The sequence below is a fragment of the Pseudophryne corroboree genome, chromosome 5, assembly GCF_028390025.1.
Source record: "Pseudophryne corroboree isolate aPseCor3 chromosome 5, aPseCor3.hap2, whole genome shotgun sequence".
NCBI classification, from domain to species: Eukaryota; Metazoa; Chordata; class Amphibia; order Anura; family Myobatrachidae; genus Pseudophryne; species Pseudophryne corroboree.
This window is the reverse complement of record NC_086448.1, coordinates 801,399,339-801,427,298: the sequence shown is the minus strand read 5'-3', so window position 1 is coordinate 801,427,298 and position 27,960 is coordinate 801,399,339. Positions and strand designations below refer to the sequence as shown.

Genomic DNA, 27,960 nt, shown 5'->3' with positions numbered 1-27,960 from the left:
TTCTATTACTACAGCCCATTGCCTGGTCCTCCTCCTGGAGGCACTTGTAAGTGATATTATTCCAAAAATACTTATATCTACTGTAATGCATAAAGGGGACTCTGCCTGCCGTAATGTGTAAAAGGGGGACTCTGCCTGCCGTAATGTGTAAAAGGGGGCTCTACCTGGCGTAATGTGTGACAGAGGCTCTATCTGCCTTAATGTGTGTAAGTGACGCTACTGTGCGGCCTAATTTGAATAATGGAAACTACTGTGCAGCCTTATATGAATTGGTATTATTTTGTGGCCTCGCCCCTTCCCCATGAAGTCACGCCCCTATATTTTTGACACACGCCTACGGCACTAGCACTATTTTAAATATGGGGGGGGAGCGCCTATGCCATTTCTTGCACACATCGCTAAAATGTGTAGTTATGGCACTGTGCAGGTTAGTCTGATAGGATAGTGATGTCATACCATCGGCACAGTGCAGTCATGCAGTCTGTGTAGCAGGTTAGTCTGTGGTTGGACGTTGATGTCACATAAAGAGTGGAGTGCAGTCACACATGCTTATAATATGAATAAAATATGTTTTTCAGAGGTAAACGGACAGTCATTGATCTGAAACATGGGTTAAATATGTCATAATGGGCAGTTCCTATCCTAACCACTAGACCAGGCCTGGCCAACCTGTGGCTCTCCAGCTGTTGTAAAACTACAAGTCCCATCATGCTTTGCTACAGTTTTGCTATTAGGGAAGGCTAAAACTGTGGCAGGGCATGCTGGGATGTGTAGTTTTACAACATCTGGAGAGCCACAGGTTGGCCAGGCCTGCACTAGACTTTCTCTTAATCCACTGCTCTCCAACCACCCGTTCTTGCTTTGTGCATGGACCCTTCATCACTGCATGAAGTCACTCTTCATCACTCAGAACACACACACAGATAATTCAAGATGGAGAGACAGGACTCACGGGGTGGAAACAGAAACCCATAGGACATCTGCTTGTCGGCCTTGTAGGCGGAGCAGCTTTGACTGTTGCCAGGAGAGACGCGGGGATCCAGTCTTACACAGGATGATAAATAATCAGGGATGCCAGATACTTCAGCCTGTGTTGATAAGAAATTGCATAACATGATACAGAGTATTTTACCAGCAGTGTAGAATTGTTGGAATGGCTATTCTTCTATGTACGATTGTGAAATACAAGGTCTATGTGGGTTTTTTTTTAAGCAAGCTCAAACCAGCACACATTGGGCCTGATTCATGCTACGCCGATATTCATGCTAACAGCCAATGGTTTTTCTTGCTATATGCTGGTGCAAGTTTACGTAATGCACGGTCACCAGATGCTGCAAGTGGGTGTCTCAGTATTATAAAAAAAATTATTGGCAGTGTCTTTTGCCGCAGCTGCATCTGTGTGACTCTGACTCAGGCCCATTGAATACAAACGTATTTTACCTAATGGTATTATTAATTAGTACCAGGGTTGCACAATGCATGGCTTCCGAGGAATGTGGCACTGCCAGGCCAAATAGTGGGCACAGTAGTTTAGCCACTGGTTTATATTGTGGTTTCATTGGTAATGTACCTATAAAGTAGAGATGAGGGGGTTCGGGTTTTACTCGGATTAACTTGATTTTCAAAACGGCATCTTATTGTCTCATGGATGTCCCATGTTTTGGATAGCCAATAAGATGCCATTTTGAGAACCGAGTAAATCAGAGTAAAACCTGAACCCGCTCATCTCTACTTTAAAGTAATACTGCATCCACTGACAGAAGATATGCCTCATTTACATATGTCATTTCTGCGCCCATTTCTGCATGTAGAAGTGCATGGATTGGCTTTCCAAGAAGACACGAACACCACTCTCAAATGGGAGAATTTGGGAAGATCAGGGGCTTATCTAGCCGAATAGGAATTAATTGCCTGAGGACACAAAGATGAGAATGTTTTGCTATGTGAGGCAAGACAATGTAAATTAGATAAAGGGAAGCAGATGACTCAATTATGGGGGCAATTTCCATATTGCAGGAGGGAGAACAAAAGTTCAGGCATTGAGTAAAATAAACAAAACGGCCATGGAACGTTAGTGTAAGGATGTTGGGGTATGATGTGACCTTTTCGCAGATTCCCCTATGCAAATAAAGATGCAGTTTTGATTGTATACAGTAGTTATGTTTCCAAAGGCTGTGAAGTGGGCATCCAGACACCTTTAAAACGTTATGCACTGGAGAGAACCTCCACCAAACTAGTATTAATATGATGGCGAATGGAGGGAATTGTGCACAGTGTTCTAAAATTTACTTTTTAGTCCACTACCTCTTTCTGATTTTGCAGAAACGGAATGAAGATCACACGGTATATATACAGTATATATTATAATCCCTTTAATTTCCCACTTCAATGTTTGATAGAGCTCTGCATGAATGCTAAAAAGTAAACAGCACAAAAGAGAAACGGAGAGCTGTCTAAGCCTGAAGACTGTTAAACATCTAGGTTTGCATTATAATGGTGCACGTCAGTCTGGGCTGTTGGAGATTAAATGGGTGAAGACTGATTAAATGTGTGGACAAGGGATAAATGGAGGGCACTTAGGATGGGTTTAAATTGTGGGAGAAAGTTTCATGCAGAATGATTACCAGAGATTGGTCTCTTTGTTGCAGTAAATTAAAAGCACTCACCCTATACATTTTGCCTTATTTTTGCTGGACGGTTTTGCTAATTTTTTTCATTAACTTCACTTCAAAGTGTGGCCGTGGTGTGACATCACCCTTGTGGTGGTGTCAGTACTGAGTCAGGGGAGAGAGGGGTGAGTTCTCCTTGATCTGGGTGCACTAGGGAGTGTTCAGCCACCCGCAGTTGTTTAATAGTTTGGTTAAGCTGGAGACGATTGTTTGCGTATGTATTGGTGGCCACCACGATTAATGTCAACAAAAGCTGTGACCTCTTTCAGACACATACGGTTATCTGTGTGGTTATTTCTTAGTATAAGATTGGGAATTGGGAAAAACTGATCATAGGTTATCTAAGAGACACAATGGACACTTTAGATAAAATACAGACACTAAATGGAACAATATCATCTGACATAACATCCCTATATACAATTATTGAACATAAAAGGGATTGAGGTCACAGTCTGGCCCTTACAACAAGCAGGTTGAACCAGAACACCATATCATTTCTAAAAAAATGGCATGAGATTTATTTTGGACAATAACGATTTTCCCTCTATATAGAATAGTATGTCCAACGTATTGGTACAGCAATGGGTACCAAGTTCGCTCCCAGTTATGTCAATGTGCTTCTTGCTAAATGGGAAGACGACTACATCTGGAATAATGTATACTGGGGTACTAACTTAGTATAATCATTCCGTTATATAAACAATGTCCTTTTTTAAAAATAAAAAATAAATAAAAACAAGAAGAAACATTAAAATGTTTCTGTCCAGCGCATCACACGGTAGGCCAACTGATTGCTCACCAATCACGTAAACCTTTAACTTATTCTGAAGCGGTTACTAAATTCTCTATTATTGGTACTTGTGGATATTTTTTCTTCAGGCCCAAATAGTATAATTTCTAAATTCATCCCAACAAGGGTTTGGGGCAACCTTCTGGACACTTGTTAAATCCTCCTTTATCTAGGGGTGCTATTTCTTCTTACTATACATTTCTTAGAGCCTATACAGAACACTCTTCCCTAAAATCAGGCATGTGCCAATTAGTGATGAGCGGGTTCGGTTCCTCGGGATCCGAAACCCCCCGAACTTCAACCATTTTACACGGTTCCAAGGCAGCCTCGGATCTTCCCGCCTTGCTCGGTTAACCCGAGCGCGCCCGAACGTCATCATCCCGCTGTCGGATTCTCGCGAGATTCGTATTCTATATAAGGAGCCGCGCGTTGCCGCCATTTTCACTCGTGCATTGGAGATGATAGCGAGAGGACGTGCAGCGTTCTCTCAGTTTCTGTGCTCAGTGTGCTAAAAATATCTACGTTCTCTGACTGAAAAACGCTTCATATCTGTGCTGCATTGTAGTATATAGTAGGAGGACAGTGCAGAATTTTGCTGACCACCAGTATAGCAGTACGGTACAGTAGTCCACTGCTCTACCTCTGTGTCGTCGAGTATACTATGCATCCATACCTGTGCTGCATTTTAGTTGTGCGCAGTATATTGTAGGAGGGGACAGTGCAGAATGTTGCTGCGACCACCAGTATATATATATATATATATATATATATATATATATATATATATAGCAGTACGGTACAGTAGTCCACTGCTCTACCTCTGTGTCGTCAAGTATACTATCCATCCATACCTGTGCTGCATTTTAGTTGTGCGCAGTATATAGTAGGAGGGGACAGTGCAGAATGTTGCTGTGACCACCAGTATATATATATAGCAGTACGGTACAGTAGTCCACTGCTCTACCTCTGTGTCGTCAAGTATACTACAGAAGTTAAGTAAAATGACCCATAAATCAAAATTAAAAGCGTCTGATGAGAAGCGTAAACTTGCCAATATGCCATTTACGACACGGAGTGGCAAGGAACGGCTGAGGCCCTGGCCTATGTTCATGGCTAGTGGTTCAGATTCACATGAGGATGGAAGCACTCATCCTCTCGCTATAAAACTGCAGTGCCACGCCTAGATGGGCCAAGTGTTTGTGTCGGCCACTTTGGTCGCTTAGCTTAGTCACACAGCTACCTCATTGCACCTCTTTTTTTCTTTGCATCATGTGCTGTTTGGGGACTATTTTTTAAATCTGCCATCCTGTGACACTGCAGTGCCACTCCTAGATGGGCCAGGTGTTTGTGTCGGCCACTTGGGTCACTTAGCTTAGCCATCCAGCGACCTTGGTGCAAATTTTAGGACTAAAAATAATATTGTGAGGTGTGAGGTGTTCAGAATAGACTGGAAAAGAGTGGAAATTATGGTTATTGAGGTTAATAATACTATGGGATCAAAATGACCCCCAAATTCTATGATTTAAGCTGTTTATGAGGGTTTTTTGTAAAAAAAACACCCGAATCCAAAACACACCCGAATCCGACAAAAAAAATTCAGGGAGGTTTTGCCAAAACGCGTCCGAATCCAAAACACGGCAGCGGAACCGAATCCAAAACCAAAACACAGAACCCGAAAAATTTCCGGTGCACATCACTAGTCCCAATGGCTGGAACATTTCCCTTCTTTATCCACAAAACCTCTTGGATATGTTGTTTTACTCTATTAATACATTTCCTGCGGCCAAATATTCCGAAATGTATCTCAATATATTCCACTTCTCATATATCTCTCCTTAAAGATGTTTCACAATGGGTATATTGGATGATTCTACTTGAGATAAAGGTCAACAATCCTCAGCCAACCTTTATCATTGTTTATGGGCCAGTCCCTCTATTAGGCAATTTTGGATGTAGGTTTGGAGCTTTGCTACTACCCACTTAGTAAATTATGCCGCAATTACACCGGAATGGGTGATATTTGACCTATTACATTCAGGTACTCAAGATGTTAAGAAACTGCAATTAGCAATCTCTTAGGCTGGATCCAGAGCTCTCTGCCAACCCTTGCACTGTTTAAGGAGAACCTTTTCTTTATTTAACACATGGATCGGATGGAAGCTTCTCTCTAGAAAGGACCGACCACACAATTTTTTGCCACAAGGGAATGTTTCATAGAGGTTCTTCTTACTTCTTCTAAAATACAGTACTCGGTGATCTGAGACATGCACCCTTCTCCAAGATCTCCCAATCTCCTTTTCAGGGACTAAAGAGGTTTGGCTCAGTTCCAGGCTTTCTCCATATTGTGTATCCTTCTGTACAATGAATTAGTCATTGTTTTGCTTTAATTTTTTGCTGTTGTCATGGACTCTGATATTTATTTTTTGTATATCATTCTGTTCACACTTGAATATGCTTATTGTACTTTGAGATTCACGTTTAACATCAGCAAGACCTTGTGTAACTTTCTTGATCTTAAATCACTACATCAAGGACAATATCCTTCAAACCAAATGGTACCACAAGCCTACAGACAACAAACCCCTTTTCCACTAGCTCAAAAAACACGGGTAAATGCACGGGGGCGCGCATTTACCCGTGTTTTTTGCAAGTGGAAAAGGGTAAACCCGGATCAAGTGATCCGGGAATCCTACCCTGGTAGCTAGCCGGGTTGAACACGTGTTCAACCCGGCTAGCTGTCTAGTGTGAACGGGAGCCGTGTCGAGGTGACACGGCTCCCGTTCTCAGTGCATAGGGAAGGCGGCGCTGGGAGATCATGTGATCTCCCTGCGCCGCCCCTGCCGTGTCACTAGAAGCGTCACCAACCCGGCATTTTCCGGGTTGTGACTGCTAATGGGAAAGGGACCGAGCACGGGTCGCAGCAGGGGGCAGCTCCCGTGTCAGGCTCCCGGCTGCGACCAGTGCTCGTTAGTGGAAAAGGGGTACCGTTACATAAACCAAGATAGCAAACACCTTAACAGATAGCTCAAAGGAGTCCCAACAAGCCAATGTATGCATGTTAAGATAAACTGCAGTGAGCCTATTATCTGTAAAGAACAAATGGATTCCATGGGAGATAAATTTATAGCATGCAGATGAAAAGAAGAACAGATCAATCAAACAAAACAAGAGGTTCAGAATATGGACAGAAATCTTCTGTTGCTGTCAAAAAAATAAGAACTCTGCAAAAATCAATGACTGGTCCTTTATTATAGGGTATGGGCGGCAGGACCGAAAAAGTCACTGGCACATGTTGGAGAAAGAGCACGTATTTAATCTCCTTCCTGAAAAAAAATGTTTTTAATTACTATAAGGCAGATAATTAAAAAAACAAATTAGTCAGGAGCGCTCTAGATTTTCAAACCATTAATCCAATACGGACCAAAGGTTTTCAGAATAAATTAGTGAATAAGAAAATAAATCTTTAACATCGTATGTGTAGACAGAAGGTAAACTATTGGACAAAAATTAAAAAAAAAAAAGAGGAAAGCTAAAAAACAAAAGAGGGGTTATGTTGAGAATGGGTTCACAGGGATAATAATCTAAAGAGAAAAAGGAAAGAAAAAAAATATGTGAAAAAGGAGAGATAATTAGAGGAACACAGTGCGCAATTGTATATTATTTATTGTAATTAGCTTTAAAGATCCAAGTGGTTGAGGGTGACAGGAACGAAGACATGGAGTAGAGAGAATTAAAAAGGAGGGGGCGAGAAGGTGAAATTAAATCTATAAGTAAAAACAATAAAAAATATATATAATAGGAGACAAGAAAAGGGGGAGCGGGCTGGGGGACAGAAGAAGATGAGCTATACAGAAGAGAGGAAAGGAGAGAAGTAGAACATCAGGAGAGCGAGTGGTGAGTCTTGAGTCCTATACCAAGGTGACCATGCTGCATAGAACTGGTCTACCGTATTGTTTTGCAGACTAGTTATGTACTCCATTTTGGTAACAAACCAGATTGAGGAGCGGTTAAGGAGTTGTTGGCGGGTTGGAGGCTGCGTTTGCTCACAAGATCTAACAGTCTGATATTTAGCTGCGCATGAGATGTGTAGAGTTAATTTATTTTCATGTCTGGAAAGTGGTCAGGCCGGGGCACACAGAATCAACAAGGCTGGGGTAAGGGGAGAATTGAGGGGGACTATAGACAAGACCAGAGATTGGACCATCAACCAGAAAGGGGTGAGAATAGGGCATGTCCATCAGACGTGGAAAAAGGATCCTACTTGATCACATTTCCTCCAGCAAAGGTACTTTGGTGGTTTTTGGTATTTAAAGCCATTAGGTTTCCCATACACTTGCTTTGCCTTCTGAGGAAGAGGTGAACACACGAAACGCATCAAGGCTACTTAAGCAAGCAGTGTGACAGCAGTGGAGCAGTACTTACTGGATGCTAGGTGTGTTTGTTAGACAATGGTGGGGGGGACGGGACTGTCCGGATTCCCCTCATTGCAAGCCAATGCCAGACTTTTACCTACTTTCGGTATGGAGGCTTTCTAGCCATTGACTGCTTACCTTATACTGCTGATGAATTTCAACACTGGACTATTTTGCACGTCAGCATGGAGCTATATATAGTATACACACCTACGGTTACCACTTCATATCAGAAGCTAACAGATTTTATTTATTTAACGTTTAATACATTTTATTATCTGTGACAATATCACACCAGATTCTATTTTCTCTCTCTCCCCATATGCATGAATAATCAATGTCTCAAGAGAGAAGTAATTTGTCTTTATTTATTTCACTGTTCGGCACCATTGATTATTGCACACTCTCTCTTTCCTGAAGGAGAAAATCAACCGCTAGGTGTCCTATAACAAATGGTGACAGAGACCCACTGACCTGCTTTGAAATGGTATACGACGTCCAAAGTGGCATCAACAACGCTTCGCTGTAACCGCTGACAAAATCACTGTGATGCAACAGCGTATACTTGGTCTTAAACAGCACTGCCGGTCTTCCATACAAGAGGTTCTTATCTGGAAACACAGGATACCAAGCACTGATTAACAAGGAGGAATACACAACAGGCATCATTAAAAAAATGTACATGTACATGTATGTATATATATATATATATATATATATATATATATATACACACACACACACACACATACACATACATACACACATTTATTTTAAACATACATTGCAATTAAACCAATAAAAACATTTTGTTCAGGGTCTGAAAAATAAACATTTAAAAAAAAAAAAAAAAAAAAGGTTGAAATCCTCCAGCTTATAATTTTGCATCATTACTGGAATGAGAACATGGACGATGTGCAACCATGACCACGATGGAAAATGTGAGGCTTAATGATTGGTTAATGCAATGGTTAGTAGTACTGCGCTGGCATCCAGTTTAAGCCTTAGAAGATTTATTTAAAAAAAAAAAAAAAACACAGCAAAGTGCAAGCTCAGAGTGACGTCACAGAGTTCACACTCCCATACATACATACATACATACATACATACATACATACATACTACTGGAGAAACATGCAGCTTCTGGTTCCAGATTTATAGTTTCAAAAATGTATTTTAAAGGTAACTGAATGCTGTAGAATTATGGTTTGCAGTCACACCTAACCAGAGTAAATCACTTTATACCACAGTTCTTGTTTAACGATCAGTGGTTCCCAAACTTGGTCCTTAAGGCACCCTAGCATACTAAGGGGGAGAAGTACTGATGTACTAAACAGTGAAAAGAGTGGAGAAGTGAGCCAGTGGGGAAGTTGCCCATGGCAACCAATCATCTGCACTGAATAATTTTATAGTAAGCTAATTAGAATGGCTACTTTAATGCTGATTGGTTGCCATGGGCAACTTCTCCACTGTTTTCACTGTTTAGTACATCTCCCCACCAGTTTTAAAGATATCCATGCTTGAGCACAGGTGACTTAACTAATACTTCAGTCAGTTTGATTCTACCATCTGTGAACAAGCATGAATATCCTTAACACCTGGACTATTAGGATGCCTCGAGGAAAGAGTTTGGAAAACCCTGGTTTAACCCCCCATCCAATACAGTATTGCATCACAGGTCACATCTACTTGTAATGACCTCATCAATGAAGAGATATGATGTGTGATCTTATATTTATAATGTAACAAGAGCTAAACGTACGGATTTAAGCAGCTCATCTTTCATCCAGAAGAATAAAGTTTCAAATAAAAATGGGCAACTATAAACACAAGGAGTGGAGAGGGTTTGGGGGACACACAAGTGTTTATGCCAGCAGGACAGAGGAACCAGCCTTTATAAAGCTTTCGCTCTACAAAAGAAAATAATTCATGATGAAACAGAAAACAATAAAACAAATGCACACAGTTGGGCGCTTAGTGAATCGTCCACAATGACTAATTATATAGTACATACTGGCTTATTCTGTGAACGCTTCATAGGCCTATACTAGTCTTAGAAGAGACCTTGTTGAGCAGCTTATGAATGTAAGTACTACTACAACAAGCCGTAAACAATGGACGCAGCTGTAAAGTGGAATATTTATCTAGATCAGATTCAAATTAATAAAATAAATACTTGTGTCGATACAAGTAGCCGCCAGGACTAGTTTCCACTAACTACGGAGTTATCTGCATGGAGAGGCTGGAGAAGGGGACAAGAAGGCAACGTGGTGTCTTAACATCTGCTCTAAACAAATACTTATGTGTTCGCTATGCACTGGGTATCGATTTGTGTCTCCAAATAATCAAATGGCTTTAAACATCACGCAGAAAAAAAGCCCCACAAAAATAAAAAAACTACCTCTGACCTATTGATTAAAAAATAAAAATATGAAAAATTAAGAAGTAAAATAGAACTTATTGCCATTGCTACAACAGGGCACATAGGAGCAGGCCCGGCCTGGTTTGTTCTACCATGTTAACAGCTGCCGATATCACTCTCTATTACGGATGCAGAAAATTAAAAGGTTTGGAGATGGATGAGGTATTTTGTGCGACAAATGGAGTGTTAGTTGTATCTGGGTTGAGGAGCTGGACAGCCATGAAAGGGCTTTGTTTCAAGGGCTCACCAGCGCTGAAAGACCATCCCGAGGGCTTCGTTTGCTGCCTTTCCCATGAAGTACTTATAGCTGCCTCTTCTGAGCTGCCACTTAACCTCTCTAAGAGTGCAGACCCTTCCATCCCATCCTCAGTAGGCATGTCTTTGGTTGGATGGTCAATCATTGGAAAGAGAAAGATGCATTAATCTGTCGACTCTAACTTCACTGACAGATAAGACACAACAGGACAGACATTTCTTGGTTTGTTTGCGTTGCACAATGACACAAGGGGTTGATGTATGAAGCAGTGAAAAGAAAGGAGGAGAAATGGACCAGTAGGGAAGTTGGCCATTGCAACTAATCAGCTTCAAGGTAGCACCTATCATTTACATACTATAAAATACTAGGTACATGCCGATTGGTTGCTATCGTAACTTCTCCACCGATTGAAACATCAACCCCAAGATTGGTTGCAGGGACAGTGACGAGGTACAGTGACGGACGACTGTGTTACATTTATATGAATAATGAATACACAAACCTGGGTTCCTTGACGGCACCTCCTTAATTTCATTGCTAAGTTCGTCTACCGTTACATCTGTCAACACAAACAAACACAATTACTGCAATGAATGATGACAAATGTATGGTCACAGCTTTGTGATAATCAGGTCTACAATACCACAGCTCCCACAGCGAAGTAACACTTCGCAGCAGAGAACAGGTTCACTAGTAAGCTCATTTTGGAAGCCAGAGTCTAAAAACACAAATGAACTGTAACTGCAAATAGTGTTACATCTTAGAACCAACAATTGGCGTAGCGATTTACAGAGGACCACACCAGTCCCTACCTCAAAGGAGATTACAGTCTAAAACACTAAGATTAACCTACGAGTATGTGGGAGGAAACAAGGGGAGAACGTACAAACTCTACACAGCGCTGGAAGTGAACCCGGAACTGTAGGACAGCGATGCTAATCCCCGAGTCACCCCATAAAATGTTGCAAAACGTTTTCAGTATTGCTTAGTCCCGCTTTAATCTGACATTTTATTGCAAATATTTACTAATTACCAGCTATAAATTTCCTTCTCAAACAATGGATCAATACAGCAGAAATTACATCCAATAAATGTGGAAGAGATTATACAGTGTTATGGAGGCTGTCGTCATCGATACAGTGATATGCCATTTAATTGGTTGGTGAAAGTTGCCCTATTGTTTTCTATGGTTAAAGCATCAGTGTAATGCAGAGGTTCCCAAACGTGGTCCTCAAGGCACCCCAACGGTCCTGGTTTTAAATGTATCCATGCTTGGCCACAGGTGACTTAATTAGCACCTTAGTCAATTTAATTTTACAATCTGTGCTGAGCCATGGATATACCTAAAACCTGGACTGTTGGGGTGCCTTGAGGACCGCGTTTGGGAACCTCTGGTGTAATGTATTAAGTGGCTTTAGTTACATTTACAGTGTCATTTAAATACATATTTTCTGATAAACATTCAGTATACAGGCAATTAATCAACTTTATCTAATAGAGACTGCAAACCATAATGTTACATTGAATGAAAGAAGCACAAAGGACACTGGAGGCTGGTCTATGAACCAGAAGAAATACTTATTCTACCGTTAAAATACTGGGCACAGCTTAGCCATTATTCTCCCCGTCAGGAACATTCACTATGTCACCAAGGGGGAAATTTATTCCACTCCCTAACTTTCAGAAGCGGAGGGGATCGGAGGAGTTTGCTTCCGTCCTGTTCAACCAGGTGTGGGGGAAAAATAAGAATTTACTTACCGATAATTCTATTTCTCGTAGTCCGTAGTGGATGCTGGGAACTCCGTAAGGACCATGGGGAATAGCGGCTCCGCAGGAGACTGGGCACAAAAGTAAAGCTTTAGGACTACCTGGTGTGCACTGGCTCCTCCCCCTATGACCCTCCTCCAAGCCTCAGTTAGGATACTGTGCCCGGACGAGCGTACACAATAAGGAAGGATTTATGAATCCCGGGTAAGACTCATACCAGCCACACCAATCACACCGTACAACCTGTGATCTGAACCCAGTTAACAGCATGATAACAGAGGAGCCTCTAGATAGATGGCTCACAACAACAATAACCCGATTTAGTTAACAATAACTATGTACAAGTATTGCAGACAATCCGCACTTGGGATGGGCGCCCAGCATCCACTACGGACTACGAGAAATAGAATTATCGGTAAGTAAATTCTTATTTTCTCTGACGTCCTAGTGGATGCTGGGAACTCCGTAAGGACCATGGGGATTATACCAAAGCTCCCAAATGGGCGGGAGAGTGCGGATGACTCTGCAGCACCGAATGAGAGAACTCCAGGTCCTCCTCAGCCAGGGTATCAAATTTGTAGAATTTTTGCAAACGTGTTTGCCCCTGACCAAGTAGCTGCTCGGCAAAGTTGTAAAGCCGAGACCCCTCGGGCAGCCGCCCAAGATGAGCCCACCTTCCTTGTGGAATGGGCTTTTACAGATTTTGGCTGTGGCAGGCCTGCCACAGAATGTGCAAGCTGAATTGTATTACAAATCCAACGAGCAATAGTCTGCTTAGAAGCAGGAGCACCCAACTTGTTGGGTGCATACAGGATAAACAGCGAGTCAGATTTTCTGACTCCAGCCGTCCTGGAAACATATATTTTCAGGGCCCTGACTATGTCCAACAACTTGGAGTCCTCCAAGTCACTAGTAGCCGCAGGTACCACAATAGGTTGGTTCAGATGAAACGCTGAAACCACCTTAGGGAGAAAATGAGGACGAGTCCTCAATTCCGCCCTGTCTGAATGGAAGATCAGATAAGGGCTTTTACAGGATAAAGCCGCCCATTCTGACACGCGCCAAGACTTACCGCCCTGCCGTCAAACGCAGCCGCGGTAAGTCTTGGAATAGACAGGGTCCTTGATGGAGCAGGTCCCTTCTTAGAGGTAGAGGCCACGGGTCCTCCGTGAGCATCTCTTGAAGTTCCGGGTACCAAGTCCTTCCTGGCCAATCCGGAGCCACGAGTATAGTTCTTACTCCCCTCCGTCTTATAATTCTCAGTACTTTTGGTAAGAGAGGAAGAGGAGGGAACACATACACTGACTGGTACACCCACGGTGTTACCAGAGCGTCCACAGCTATTGCCTGAGGGTCCCTTGACCTGGCGCAATACCTGTCCAATTTTTTGTTTAGGCGGGACGCCATCATGTCCACCTTTGGTTTTTCCCAACGGTTTACAATCATGTGGAAGACTTCTGCTGAGGAAGTCTGTTTCCCAGTTGTTCACTCCCGGAATGAACACTGCTGACAATGCTATCACATGATTTTCCGCCCAGCGAAAAATCCTTGCAGCTTCTGCCATTGCCCTCCTGCTTCTTGTGCCGCCCTGTCTGTCTACGTGGGCGACTGCCGTGATGTTGTTCGACTGGATCAGCACCGGCTGACCTTAAAGCAGAGGTCTTGCTTGGCTTAGGGCATTGTAAATGGCCCTTAGCTCCAAGATATTTATGTGAAGTGATGTCTCCAGGCTTGACCACAAGCCCTGGAAATTTCTTCCCTGTGTGACTGCTCCCCAGCCTCGCAGGCTGGCATCCGTGGTCACCAGGACCCAGTCCTGAATGCCGAATCTGCGCCCTCTAGAAGATGAGCACTCTGCAACCACCACAGAAGAGACACCCTTGTCTTTGGTGACAGGGTTATCCGCTGATGCATCTGAAGATGCGATCCGGACCATTTTACCAGCAGGTCCCACTGGAAAGTTCTTGCGTGGAATCTGCCGAATGGAATTGCTTCGTAGGAAGCCACCATTATTTCCCAGGACCCTTGTGCACTGATGCACTGACATTTGGCCTGGTTTTAGGAGGTTTCTGACTAGTTCGGATAACTCCCTGGCTTTCTCCTCCTGGAGAAACACCTTTTTCTGGACTGTGTCCAGGATCATCCTTAGGAATAGAAGACGTGTCGTCGGGATCAGCTGCGATTTTGGAATATTAAGAATCCAACCGTGCTGCCGCAACACTACTTGAGATAGTGCTACCCCGACTACCAACTGTTCCCTGGATCTTGCCCTTATCCGGAGATAGTCCAAGTAAGGGATAATTAAAACTCCCTTCCTTCGAAGGAGTATCATCATTTCGGCCATTACTTTGGTAAAGACCCGGGGTGCCGTGGACAAACCAAACGGCAGCGTCTGAAACTGATAGTGACAGTTCTGTACCACAAACCTGAGGTACCCTTGGTGAGAAGGATAAATTGGGACATGGAGATAAGCATCCTTGATGTCCAGAGACACCATATAATCCCCTTCTTCCAGGTTTGCAATCACCGCTCTGAGTGACTCCATCTTGAATTTGAACCTTTGTACGTAAGTGTTCAAGGATTTCAGATTTAAATTAGGTCTCACCGAGCCGTCCGGCTTCGGTACCACAAACAGCGTGGAATAATACCCCTTTTCCTGTTGTAGGAGGGGTACCTTGATTATCACCTGCTGGGAATACAGCTTGTGAATGGCTTCCCATACCGCCTCCCTGTCGGAGGGAGACGTCGGTAAAGCAGACTTTAGGAAACGGCGAAGGGGAGACGTCTCGAATTCCAATTTGTACCCCTGAGATACCACCTGAAGGATCCAGGGGTCCACCTGTGAGTGAGCCCACTGCACGCTGAAATTTTTGAGACGGGCCCCCACCGTGCCTGAGTCCGCTTGTAAAGCCCCAGCGTCATGCTGAGGACTTGGCAGAAAACGGGAGAGGGCTTCTGTTCCTGGGAACTGGCTGTTTGCTGCAGCCTTTTTCCTCTCCCTCTGCCACGGGGCAGAAATGAGGAGCCTTTTGCCCGCTTGCCCTTATGGGGCCCAAAGGACTGCGCCTGATAATACGGCGTCTTCTTATGTTGAGAGGCTACCTGGGGTAAAAATGTGGATTTCCCAGCCGTTGCCGTGGCCACCAGGTCTGTTAGACCTACCCCAAATAACTCCTCCCTTTTATAAGGCGATACTTCCATATGCCTTTTGGAATCAGCATCACCTGACCACTGTCGCGTCCATAACCCTCTTCTGGCAGAAATGGACAGCGCACTTACTCTTGATGCCAGTCGGCAAATATCCCTCTGTGCATCACGCATATATAGAAATGCATCTTTTAAATGCTCTATAGTCAGTAATATACTGTCCCTATCTAGGGTATCAATATTGTCAGTCAGGGAATCCGACCAAGCCACCCCAGCACTGCACATCTAGGCTGAGGCGATTGCTGGTCGCAGTATCACACCCGTGTGAGTGTATATACATTTTACTGCTTTCTGTCAGCAGGTTCCTTAAGGGCGGCCGTAGCCGGGGACGGTAGTGCCACCTGTTTAGACAAGCGTGTGAGCGCTTTATTCACCCTAGGGGGTGTTTCCCAACGTGCCCTATACTCTGGCGGGAAGGGGTATGATGCTAATAACTTTTTAGGAATTAACAGTTTTTATCGGGGGAAACCCACGCATCATCACACACTTCATTTAATTCCTCAGATGCAGGAAAAACTACAGGCAGTTTTTTCTCACCCAACATAATACCCTTTTTAGTGGTACTGGTATTATCAGAAATGTGTAAAAACATTTTCCATAGCCTCAATCATGTAACGTGTGGCCCTACTGGAAGTCACATTCGTCTCTTAATCGTCGACACTGGAGTCAGTATCCGTGTCGGCGTCTGTATCTGCCATCTGCGGTAACGGGCGTTTTAGAGCCCCTGATGGCTTTTGAGACCCCTGGACAGGCACAGGCTGAGTCGCCGGCTGTCTCATGTCATCAATCTTTTGTAAAGAGCTGACACTGTCACATATTCCTTCCATAAGCTCATCCACTCAGGTGTCGACTCCCTAGGGGGTGACATCTCTGTTACAGGCAATTTCTCCGCCTCCACATCATTTTCCTCCTCATACATGTCGACACAACGTACCGACACACAGCACACACACAGGGAATGCTCTGATAGAGGACAGGACCCCAACTAGCCCTTTGGGGAGACAGAGGGAGAGTATGCCAGCACACACCAGAGCGCTATATATATACAGGGATAACCTTATATAAGTGTTTTTCCCCTTATAGCTGCTGTATTGTTATACTGCGCCTAATTAGTGCCCCCCTCTCTTTTTTAACCCCTTTCTGTAGTGTAGTGACTGCAGGGGAGAGCCAGGGAGCTTCCCTCCAACGGAGCTGTGAGAGAAAATGGCGCCAGTGTGCTGAGGAGATAGGCTCCGCCCCCTTCTCGGCGGCCCTTTCTCCCGTTTTTCTGTGGAATCTGGCAGGGGTTAAAATTCATCCATATAGCCCTGGGGGCTATATGTGATGTATTTTCGCCAGCCAAGGTGTTTTTATTGCTGCTCAGGGCGCCCCCCCCTAGCGCCCTGCACCCTCAGTGACCGAAGTGTGAAGTGTGCTGAGGAGCAATGGCGCACAGCTGCAGTGCTGTGCGCTACCTTGGTGAAGACAGGAGGTCTTCTGCCGCCGATTTTCCGGACCTCTTCTTGCTTCTGGCTCTGTAAGGGGGCCGGCGGCGCGGCTCTGGGACCGGACTCCTAGGCTGGGCCTGTGTTCGGTCCCTCTGGAGCGAATGGTGTCCAGTAGCCTAAGAAGCCCAATCCACTCTGCACGCAGGTGAGTTCGCTTCTTCTCCCCTTAGTCCCTCGATGCAGTGAGCCTGTTGCCAGCAGGTCTCACTGAAAATAAAAAACCTAAAACTAAACTTTCACTAAGAAGCTCAGGAGAGCCCCTAGTGTGCACCCTTCTCGGCCGGGCACAAAAATCTAACTGAGGCTTGGAGGAGGGTCATAGGGGGAGGAGCCAGTGCACACCAGGTAGTCCTAAAGCTTTACTTTTGTGCCCAGTCTCCTGCGGAGCCGCTATTCCCCATGGTCCTTACGGAGTTCCCAGCATCCACTAGGACGTCAGAGAAAAAATGATATAAGCCCCCTGTTCTTGTACACCTGATTATACAGGTGAGAGACACACCCAAGATGGCCGAACAGATGTCAAGCAATTCTGAACAGAGATCGATATTTATCCTGAACATCCAACGAACCATTCACTATCATTATTATTATTATTTATTATTATTATCCTTTATTTATATGGCACCACAAGGGTTCCGCAGCGCCCAATTACAGAATACATAAACAAAAAATCAAACAGGAAAACAGTAACTTACAGTTGGACAGTATAGGACAAGTACAGGGTAAATAAACATAGTTACATCAGCAGATGACACTGGAATAAGTATCAGGTGGCAGAAGACTGCTGGATGTGGTGCAGTTGAAGATTATTAAATTAAGAGAGAATAAGCACATGAGGGAAGAGGGCCCTGCTCGTGAGAGCTTACATTCTAAAGGGGAGGGGTAGACAGACAGGGGTGACACAGATGGGGTACATAGAGAGTGTAGGACAGAGGGTTAGGATGAGATTTGGCTGGGTTTGGTGAAGAAGTGGGTCTTGAGAGATCGTTTGAAGTTTTGTAGAGAGGTGGAGAGTCTTAGGGGGAGAGGTAGGGAATTCCAAAGAAGTGGTGCAGCACGTGAAAAATCTTGGAGGTAGGAGTGGGAGGAAGTAATCCGTAGGCAGGAGAGTCGGCGTGCATTAGCAGAGCGAAGAGGACGGGTGGGAGTGTAAAGCGAGATAAGATCAGTGATGTAGATGGGAGAGGAGTGGGTGAGGGCTTTGTAAGCGAGTGTGAGAAGTTTGAAATGGATTCTGAAAGGGAAGGGAAGCCAGTGAAGGTCTAGTAAGAGAGGAGAGGTGGACGTAGTGCGTTTGGTGAGGAAGATGAGCCGGGCAGCAGCATTGAGGATAGATTGGAGTGGAGAGAGGTATTTGTCAGGAATGCCAGTCAGGAGCAGATTACAGTAGTCCAGTCTTGAGATGACCAGTGAGTGGATAAGAGTCTTAGTAGCATCCTGGGTCAGAAAGGGTCTGATCCTGGAAATATTTTTTAGATGAAAACGGCAGGTTTGTGAGAGGTGCTGAATGTGTGGTTTGAAGGAGAGGGAGGAGTCAAGGATTACTCCAAGACAGCGCACTTGTGGGCTAGAGGAGATAGTAGTGCCATCAATAGATAGTGAGATTGTAGGAGGTGAGGTAATGCGGGAGGGAGGAAAGATGATCAGCTCTGTCTTAGACATGTTAAGTCTAAGAAAGCGCTGGGACATCCAGGAAGAGGTAGCAGAGAGACAGCTGGAGATGCGAGTGAGGAGAGCAGGGGAGAGGACTGGAGAGGAAAGATAGATTTGGGTGTCATCAGCATAGAGATGATATTGGAAACCAAAAGAACTAATGAGCTTACCTAGTGAGGACGTATAGAGAGAGAAGAGAAGAGGACCAAGGACAGAACCTATCATCCCAGAAACCAGATCTAGTGGTTTATTGTAATAAGCAATTAATGCTGTTTTTAAGCCGTGTTAATTGCATAAGAGCAGAAATAGAAAAATGAAGTCAAGAGCAACCAATACTTTTAGTTTACTTAAAGAGAAAGTATTATATGAACACAGAGGGAAACATGTAGCAAACCTTCTGAAGAGGACAGGTGCCAACAAAATCTGCTTCTAGCTTTAATTTTTATATAATATATAGATGAATAATAGTTAGAATCGGATTGGTTGCTATAGGTAACTTCTCCAAGGTCCTCTTTAGAAGGTTCAATACTGTACCTCTTCCCTTTAGAGAGCAAGAGGCGTTTTCTAATGTGACAAACTCCCGGTACAATAGTATTGCTACCGATAGCTTATATTGGTCATTAAATCGCCATTCTCAATCATCTTGAAAACAATACTTCAGAGGGTAATCGGGGAGCTGTTTCAAGACTTCGAGAGAGACAAAGTAGACTGAGATAAAGTACCAGCCAATCAGCTCCTAACTGTCATGTTGCCATCTGTGTTTGAAAAAATAAGAATTTACTTACCGATAATTCTATTTCTCGGAGTCCGTAGTGGATGCTGGGGTTCCTGAAAGGACCATGGGGAATAGCGGCTCCGCAGGAGACAGGGCACAAAAAAGTAAAGCTTTACTAGGTCAGGTGGTGTGCACTGGCTCCTCCCCCTATGACCCTCCTCCAGACTCCAGTTAGGTACTGTGCCCGGACGAGCATACACAATAAGGGAGGCATTTTGAATCCCGGGTAAGACTCATACCAGCCACACCAATCACACCGTACAACTTGTGATCTAAACCCAGTTAACAGTATGACAACAGAAAGGGCCTCTTAAAGATGGCTCCTTAACAATAACCCGAATTAGTTAACAATAACTATGTACAAGTATTGCAGATAATCCGCACTTGGGATGGGCGCCCAGCATCCACTACGGACTCCGAGAAATAGAATTATCGGTAAGTAAATTCTTATTTTCTCTATCGTCCTAAGTGGATGCTGGGGTTCCTGAAAGGACCATGGGGATTATACCAAAGCTCCCAAACGGGCGGGAGAGTGCGGATGACTCTGCAGCACCGAATGAGAGAACTCCAGGTCCTCCTTTGCCAGGGTATCAAATTTGTAAAATTTTACAAACGTGTTCTCCCCCGACCACGTAGCTGCTCGGCAGAGTTGTAATGCCGAGACCCCTCGGGCAGCCGCCCAAGATGAGCCCACCTTCCTTGTGGAGTGGGCTTTTACAGTTTTAGGCTGTGGCAGGCCCGCCACAGAATGTGCAAGTTGAATTGTGTTACAAATCCAACGAGCAATCGACTGCTTAGAAGCAGGTGCGCCCAACTTGTTGGGTGCATACAATATAAACAGCGAGTCAGATTTTCTGACTCCAGCCGTCCTTGCAATGTATATTTTTAAGGCTCTGACAACGTCCAACAACTTGGAGTCCTCCAAGTCGCTAGTGGCCGCAGGCACCACAATAGGTTGGTTCAGATGAAATGCTGATACCACTTTAGGGAGAAAATGCGGACGAGTCCGCAGTTCTGCCCTATCCGAATGGAAGATTAGATAAGGACTTTTATAAGATAAAGCCGCCAATTCAGATACTCTCCTGGCAGAGGCCAGGGCTAGTAACATAGTCACTTTCAATGTGAGATATTTCAAATCCACCTTTTTCAATGGTTCAAACCAATGGGATTTGAGGAAATCTAAAACTACATTTAGATCCCACGGTGCCACCGGAGGCACCACAGGAGGCTGTATATGCAGTACTCCCTTGACAAAAGTCTGGACCTCAGGGACAGAGGCCAATTCTTTTTGGAAGAATATTGACAGGGCCGAAATTTGAACCTTAATGGATCCCAATTTGAGACCCATAGATAATCCTGATTGCAGGAAATGTAGGAAACGACCCAGTTGGAATTCCTCCGTCGGAACCTTCCGATCCTCGCACCACGCTACATATTTTCGCCAAATGCGGTGATAATGTTTCACGGTGACTTCCTTCCGTGCCTTAATCAAGGTAGGAATGACTTCTTCTGGAATGCCTTTCCCTTTTAGGATCTAGCGTTCAACCGCCATGCCGTCAAACGCAGCCGCGGTAAGTCTTGAAAAAGACAGGGACCCTGCTGTAGCAGGTCCCTTCTCAGAGGTAGAGGCCACGGTTCGTCCGTGAGCATCTCTTGAAGTTCCGGAAACCAAGTCCTTCTCGGCCAATCCGGAACCACTAGTATTGTTCTTACTCTTCTTTGCCGTATGATCTTCAATACCTTTGGTATGAGCGGCAGAGGAGGAAACACATACACTGACTGGTACACCCAAGGAGTTACCAGTGCGTCCACAGCTATTGCCTGTGGATCTCTTGACCTGGCGCAATATTTGTCCAGTTTCTTGTTGAGGCGAGACGCCATCATGTCTACAATTGGTCTTTCCCAACGGTCTATTAACATGTTGAAGACTTCTGGATGTAGACCCCACTCTCCCGGATGAAGATCGTGTCTGCTGAGGAAGTCTGCTTCCCAGTTGTCCACGCCCGGGATGAACACTGCTGACAGTGCTATCACGTGATTCTCCGCCCAGCGAAGAATCTTGGCAGCTTCTGCCATTGCACTCCTGCTTCTTGTGCCGCCCTGCCTGTTTACATGGGCGACCGCCGTGATGTTGTCCGACTGAATCAACACCGGCTTTCCTTGCAGGAGAAGTTCCGCCTGGCTTAGAGCATTGTAGATTGCTCTTAGTTCCAGAATGTTTATGTGAAGAGACTTTTCCAGACTCGTCCATACTCCCTGGAAGTTTCTTCCTTGTGTGACTGCTCCCCAGCCTCTCAGGCTGGCGTCCGTGGTCACCAGGATCCAATCCTGAATGCCGAATCTGCGGCCTTCTAATAGGTGAGCCTTCTGCAACCACCACAGAAGTGACACCCTTGTCTTTGGTGACAGGGTTATTCGCAGGTGCATCTGCAGATGCGACCCTGACCATTTGTCCAACAGATCCCTTTGGAATATTCTTGCATGGAATCTGCCGAATGGAATTGCTTCGTAAGAAGCCACCATTTTTCCCAGGACTCTTGTGCATTGATGTACTGACACTTTTCCTGGTTTTAGGAGGTTCCTGACCAGATCGGATAACTCCTTGGCTTTTTCCTCTGGAAGGAAAACCTTTTTCTGAACCGTGTCCAGAATCATTCCTAGGAACAGCAGACGAGTTGTCGGGATTAAATGGGATTTTGGAATATTCAGAATCCACCCGTGTTGTCTTAGCACCTCTTGAGATAGTGCTAAAGCTGTCTCCAGCTGTTCTCTGGACCTTGCCCTTATTAGGAGATCGTCCAAGTATGGGATAACTAATACGCCTTTTCTTCGAAGAAGAATCATCATCTCGGCCATTACCTTGGTAAAGACCCGAGGCGCCGTGGACAATCCGAACGGCAGCGTCTGAAACTGATAGTGACAGTTTTGAACAATGAACCTGAGGTACCCCTGGTGTGCGGGGTAAATCGGAACGTGTAGATACGCATCCTTGATGTCCAAGGATACCATAAAGTCCCCTTCTTCCAGGTTCGCTATCACTGCTCTGAGTGACTCCATCTTGAACTTGAACTTTTTTATGTAGAGGTTCAAGGACTTCAGATTTAGAATAGGCCTTACCGAGCCATCCGGCTTCGGTACCACAAATAGAGTGGAATAATACCCCTTTCCTTGTTGTAATAGGGGTACTTTGACTATCACCTGCTGAGCGTACAGCTTGTGAATGGCTTCCAACACCCTCTCCCTTTCGGAAGAGACGGTTGGTAAGGCAGACTTCAGGAAACGATGAGGAGGATCCGTCTCTAATTCCAACCTGTACCCCTGAGATATTATCTGCAGGATCCAGGGGTCTACCTGCGAGTGAGCCCACTGCGCGCTGTAATTTTTGAGACGGCCCCCCACTGTCCCCGAGTCCGCTTGAGAGGCCCCAGCGTCATGCTGAGGTTTTTGCAGGAGCCGGGGAGGGCTTCTGTTCCTGGGAAGGAGCTGCCTGTTGGTGTCTCTTCCCTCTTCCTCTGCCTCGTGGCAGGTACGACAAGCCCTTTGCTCTCTTATTTTTGTAGGAGCGAAAAGGCTGCGGTTGAAAAGTCGGTGCCTTTCTCTGTTGGGGAGTGACTTGAGGTAAAAAAGTGGATTTCCCGGCAGTAGCCGTGGCCACCAAGTCTGATAGACCAACTCCAAATAACTCCTCCCCTTTATACGGCAAAACCTCCATGTGACGTTTTGAATCCGCATCGCCTGTCCACTGTCGTGTCCATAAGGCTCTTCTGGCTGAAATGGACATAGCACTCACCCGAGATGCCAGTGTGCAAATATCCCTCTGTGCATCACGCATATAGATAAATGCATCCTTTATTTGTTCTAACGACAGTAAAACATTGTCCCTATCTAGGGTATCAATATTTTCAATCAGGGATTCTGACCAAACTACTCCAGCACTGCACATCCAGGCAGTTGCTATAGCTGGTCGTAGTATAACACCTGCATGTGTGTATATATTCTTTTGAATAACTTCCATCTTTCTATCTGATGGATCCTTAAGTGCGGCCGTCTCAGGAGAGGGTAACGCCACTTGTTTGGATAAGCGTGTGAGCGCCTTGTCCACCTTAGGGGGTGTTTCCCAGCGCGCCCTAACCTCTGGCGGGAAAGGGTATAATGCCAATAACTTTTTTGAAATTATCAACTTTTTATCAGGAGCAACCCACGCTTCATCACACACGTCATTTAATTCTTCTGATTCAGGAAAAACTGTTTGTAGTTTTTTCACACCATACATAATACCCTGTTTTACGGTATCTGTAGTATCAGCTAAATGTAACGTCTCCTTCATTGCCAAAATCATATAACGTGTGGCCCTACTGGAAAATACGTTTGAATTTCTACCGTCGTCACTGGAATCAGTGCCCGTGTCTGGGTCTGTGTCGACCGACTGAGGCAAAGGGCGTTTTACAGCCCCTGACGGTGTTTGAGGCGCCTGGACAGGCATTAATTGATTGTCCGGCCGCCTCATGTCCTCAACTGACTGTTTAAGGGAAGATAAACCATCACGTAATTCCACAAATAAAGGCATCCATTCTGGTGTCGACCCCCTGGGGGGTGACATCTGCATATTTGGCAATTGCTCCGCCTCCACACCAATATCGTCCTCATACATGTCGACACCACGTACCGACACACACCGCAAACTCACAGGGAATGCTCTAATGAAGACAGGACCCACTAGCCCTTTTGGGGAGACAGAGGGAGAGTCTGCCAGCACACACCACAAAGCGCTATATATACAAGGGATATCCTTATATTAAGTGCTCCCTTATAGCTGCTTTAATATATATATATATAGCCATTAATGTGCCCCCCCTCTCTGTTTTACCCTGTTTCTGTAGTGCAGTGCAGGGGAGAGACCTGGGAGCCGTTCTGACCAGCGGAGCTGTGACAGAAAATGGCGCCGTGTGCTGAGGAGATAGGCCCCGCCCCTTTTTCGGCGGGTTCTTCTCCCGCTATTTTTCCAGTCAGGCAGGGGTTAAATATCTCCATATAGCCCCTATGGGCTATATGTGAGGTATTTTTAGCCTTGTATAAGGTTTATATTTGCCTCTCAGAGCGCCCCCCCCCAGCGCTCTGCACCCTCAGTGACTGCCCAGTGAAGTGTGCTGAGAGGAAAATGGCGCACAGCTGCAGTGCTGTGCGCTACCTTATGAAGACTGAGGAGTCTTCAGCCGCCGGTTTCCGGACCTCTTCACGCTTCAGCATCTGCAAGGGGGTCGGCGGCGCGGCTCCGGGACCGGACTCCACGGCTGGGCCTGTGTTCGATCCCTCTGGAGCTAATGGTGTCCAGTAGCCAAGCAGCAAATCCACTCTGCATGCAGGTGAGTTTACTACTTTCCCCCTAAGTCCCACGTTGCAGTGATCCTGTTGCCAGCAGGACTCACTGTAAAGAAAAAAACCTAAACTAAACTTTCTCTAAGCAGCTCTTTAGGAGAGCCACCTAGATTGCACCCTTCTCGTTCGGGCACAAAATCTAACTGGAGTCTGGAGGAGGGTCATAGGGGGAGGAGCCAGTGCACACCACCTGACCTAGTAAAGCTTTACTTTTTTGTGCCCTGTCTCCTGCGGAGCCGCTATTCCCCATGGTCCTTTCAGGAACCCCAGCATCCACTTAGGACGATAGAGAAATGATAGTTAGGAGCTGGTTGGTTGGTGTTTTCTCTCTCTCCACAGTTTTCAAGGCTTAGACCAGTGGTTCTCAAACTCTGTCCTCAGGACCCCACACAGGCCATGTTTTCCATGTCACCCGGCAGGTGCACTGTGTATCACCAACTGTCACATTTTAAAAACCTAGAGGTGACCTGGAAAGCATGGACCGTGTGGGGTCCTGAGGACCGAGTGTGTGAACCTGTGGCTCAGACTATCAGGATGTAACAAAACCTTGCTGAGAGATAAAGTGCCATCCAATCAGCTTCAAACAGTCATTTACAGGCTGTGCTGGAAAAATGACAATCAGAGGCTGATTGTTTGGTAGGTTATCTCTCTCCACTTTCTTTTTCTCTCCAAGGTGAGATACATCTCCTCTAAACTAAAAAGTTATACAGAAAATCCCTTTCAAATGGAAAACTTCCCGTCTCCGTACTTACTGACATTTTGGAATTAACCATTTAAGCCTACAGTATTAGTGGCCTCAGAGGTCTTAGAATTTAAAAATTAAAAATAAAACACTAGTACCTAATGTGATGGTATTACAATGACATCATTATGGCTCTGTACATCTATATCATTTATATGCCCTTATTTATCAATGAGTGATACATTTCACTGTGAGTGATAAACTGCACCAGACAATCAGCTCCTAACGTCCATGTTACAGGCTGTGTTTGAAAAATGACAGTTAGGAGCGGATTGGCTGGTGCAATTTAAAACTCACAGTGAAATTTATCACTCATTGATAAATAAGGGCAATAGTTTGTGACCTATCATGGTGATTCTATCACTGCAACCAAGTAGCATGTTCACGAGCCCAAACGCTGACACATAGAAATGCGCATTCATATTACATAATGGGAAATTATGTCACCCGGTCTACTGTAAATACATAGGTGTCTCCAGGTGCCCCAACACACCTGAGCCAATCAAATCCAGAGGGTCAATACGGAGTATGTACATTGTGACTGAGTATAGTGCGTCATTCTTACCATCTGATCCTTTCAGATAAAGGCGTTTATTCAGTTCCTCAGCTTTATTCTTCATATACAATGGAAAAATAAATAAGACATACATTACAATCTGCAGCTACAAAATAAGGTACAGACCAGCTCGCTGGCATCATAAACAGCAAAGAGAGACATTACAGATGCCTAGAGCCTGAATCTCTGATCAGATAACAAGTAAAGCACCTGTCCTGCTAAGATAGATAGATAGATAGATAGATAGATAGATAGATAGATAGATAGATAGATAGATAGATAGATAGATAGAGTGGACGAGAGGAAAGAGATGGTAGGAAGAGGAGAGAGAGAGATGGAAGGAAGAGAGGGAGAGGAAAACAGGGCAGTGATGAGAGAGAGAGAGAGAGAGAGAGAGAGAGAGAGAGAGAGAGAGAGTGTGGACGAGAGGAAAGAGATGGGAGGAAGAAGAGGAGAGAGAGGGATGGAAGGAAGAGAGGGAGAGGAAAACAGGGCAGTGATAAGATAGATAGATAGATAGATAGATAGATAGATAGATAGATAGATAGATAGATAGATAGATAGATAGATAGATAGATAGAAGACAGGGACAGAGTGTTAAGCAATGAGAGGAAGAGGGGGAGAGATGCGTTACGGTCACCATATTGTACTTTTTTTGGTAATCAGTTTTCCAATCTTTTGTCAAAGTCAAATCACAAAACAATGTATTAGTTTCTAGCTAACGGCTCACGTTCCATAAAAGTTTGAGCGCCTTATTATCAAATTAGGACTTTGCTCACACTGCTTATCTTATTACACGATTTCTAAATGTAATTTACGGGGACATTGCGCACTCATGGCGTGTTACCTTGTCGTCACAGGAACACCCCAGCTCTTCGTTTACAGTGGACGGAGAAGTGACAATTGGAAGCGGCTTGGAGACCTCATCTGGCATGGCGGGCTTGTGAGACGCCATGCGTAGGAGGTGATTTAAGCTTCCATGAGTTCCATTGTTGGGGGCAGGTTTTAAACCCAGAATATCTATGCATACAGGACACAGATTACAGCTACACTTCATGCTAGGAGGCAACGTAATGCAAACACTGTAATATCAAAGCACTGTACAGAATCACTGAAGGTCCTTCCCCAGAGACTCCTCCCTGCCCTTCATTATCCTGAAGGTCCTTCCCCAGAGACTCCTCCCTGCCCTTCATTACCCGACGTCCCAAAAGGTGCAAAAAAAAAAAACTTTGGGTGGCTGTGAGCAGGGCCGCCATTACAAATATCCCGGCTGCGAGGGACCCGCCCATTCTGCGACATGAGCGCCCAGGTAGGACAGACATGTTTGAAAGTGGATTCCCCATTTATAATTAATAAATTAAAACTAGACAAATAATGAACCGAGAGACAAAGCGATAACAGGGATCCGCTCACAATCTACACTGTAATACACAAGGGGCACAAATTACTATTTAGCATTTGCAAAAGATAGTTACTCACCACACATGACATTGTAGAGTTCAATAGTCTCAAATGGAGGCACTTTTGCCTTGAACTTAAATGAGGGACCGTAGCCAACAAAGACGGTCTGGTAAAATAAGAGAAGAGTAAATAGATTAGTGGCGGGAAATGGTCTATAAGGTCTATTAGGTCTATAAATGGTTATTATCTCCTCTGTACCTGCATACTGCTGATTTTATTGTCATAGCCATGGTCCCCTTGAAAAGTACATCTGCCTTTGTTCTTGTGCACATCCCCCAATTTCCTGGATAAAGAACACCAAAGTTAGGCACTTGCAAGTAAAAGCAGGTCTAGAATTATATTGTATAGACATTACCGTGCATCAAAATGACCTTTCCCGGTCTG

The 27,960-nt window shown here is 44.8% G+C and overlaps 1 protein-coding gene across 6 annotated transcripts in view; it reads right to left on the bottom strand.

Annotated features, from left to right (window-relative positions):
- ENPP2 (ectonucleotide pyrophosphatase/phosphodiesterase 2) overlaps positions 1-27,960 on the bottom strand; it is a 172,173-nt gene that overhangs the window by 17,569 nt on the left and 126,644 nt on the right. For 4 of the 6 annotated variants that reach the window (XM_063924459.1, XM_063924460.1, XM_063924458.1 and 1 more), the window contains exons 16-23: positions 27,775-27,859; positions 27,595-27,682; positions 26,963-27,135; positions 26,125-26,173; positions 11,055-11,111; positions 10,544-10,675; positions 8,349-8,485; positions 953-1,088 (exon numbers count right to left, since the gene is read on the bottom strand). In XM_063924459.1, the coding sequence (XP_063780529.1) occupies positions 953-1,088; positions 8,349-8,485; positions 10,544-10,675; positions 11,055-11,111; positions 26,125-26,173; positions 26,963-27,135; positions 27,595-27,682; positions 27,775-27,859 (857 nt within the window). The remainder of the gene's footprint in view (positions 1-952; positions 1,089-8,348; positions 8,486-10,543; positions 10,676-11,054; positions 11,112-26,124; positions 26,174-26,962; positions 27,136-27,594; positions 27,683-27,774; positions 27,860-27,960) is intronic. The other 2 variants (XM_063924462.1, XM_063924463.1) reach the window with 1 other exon arrangement.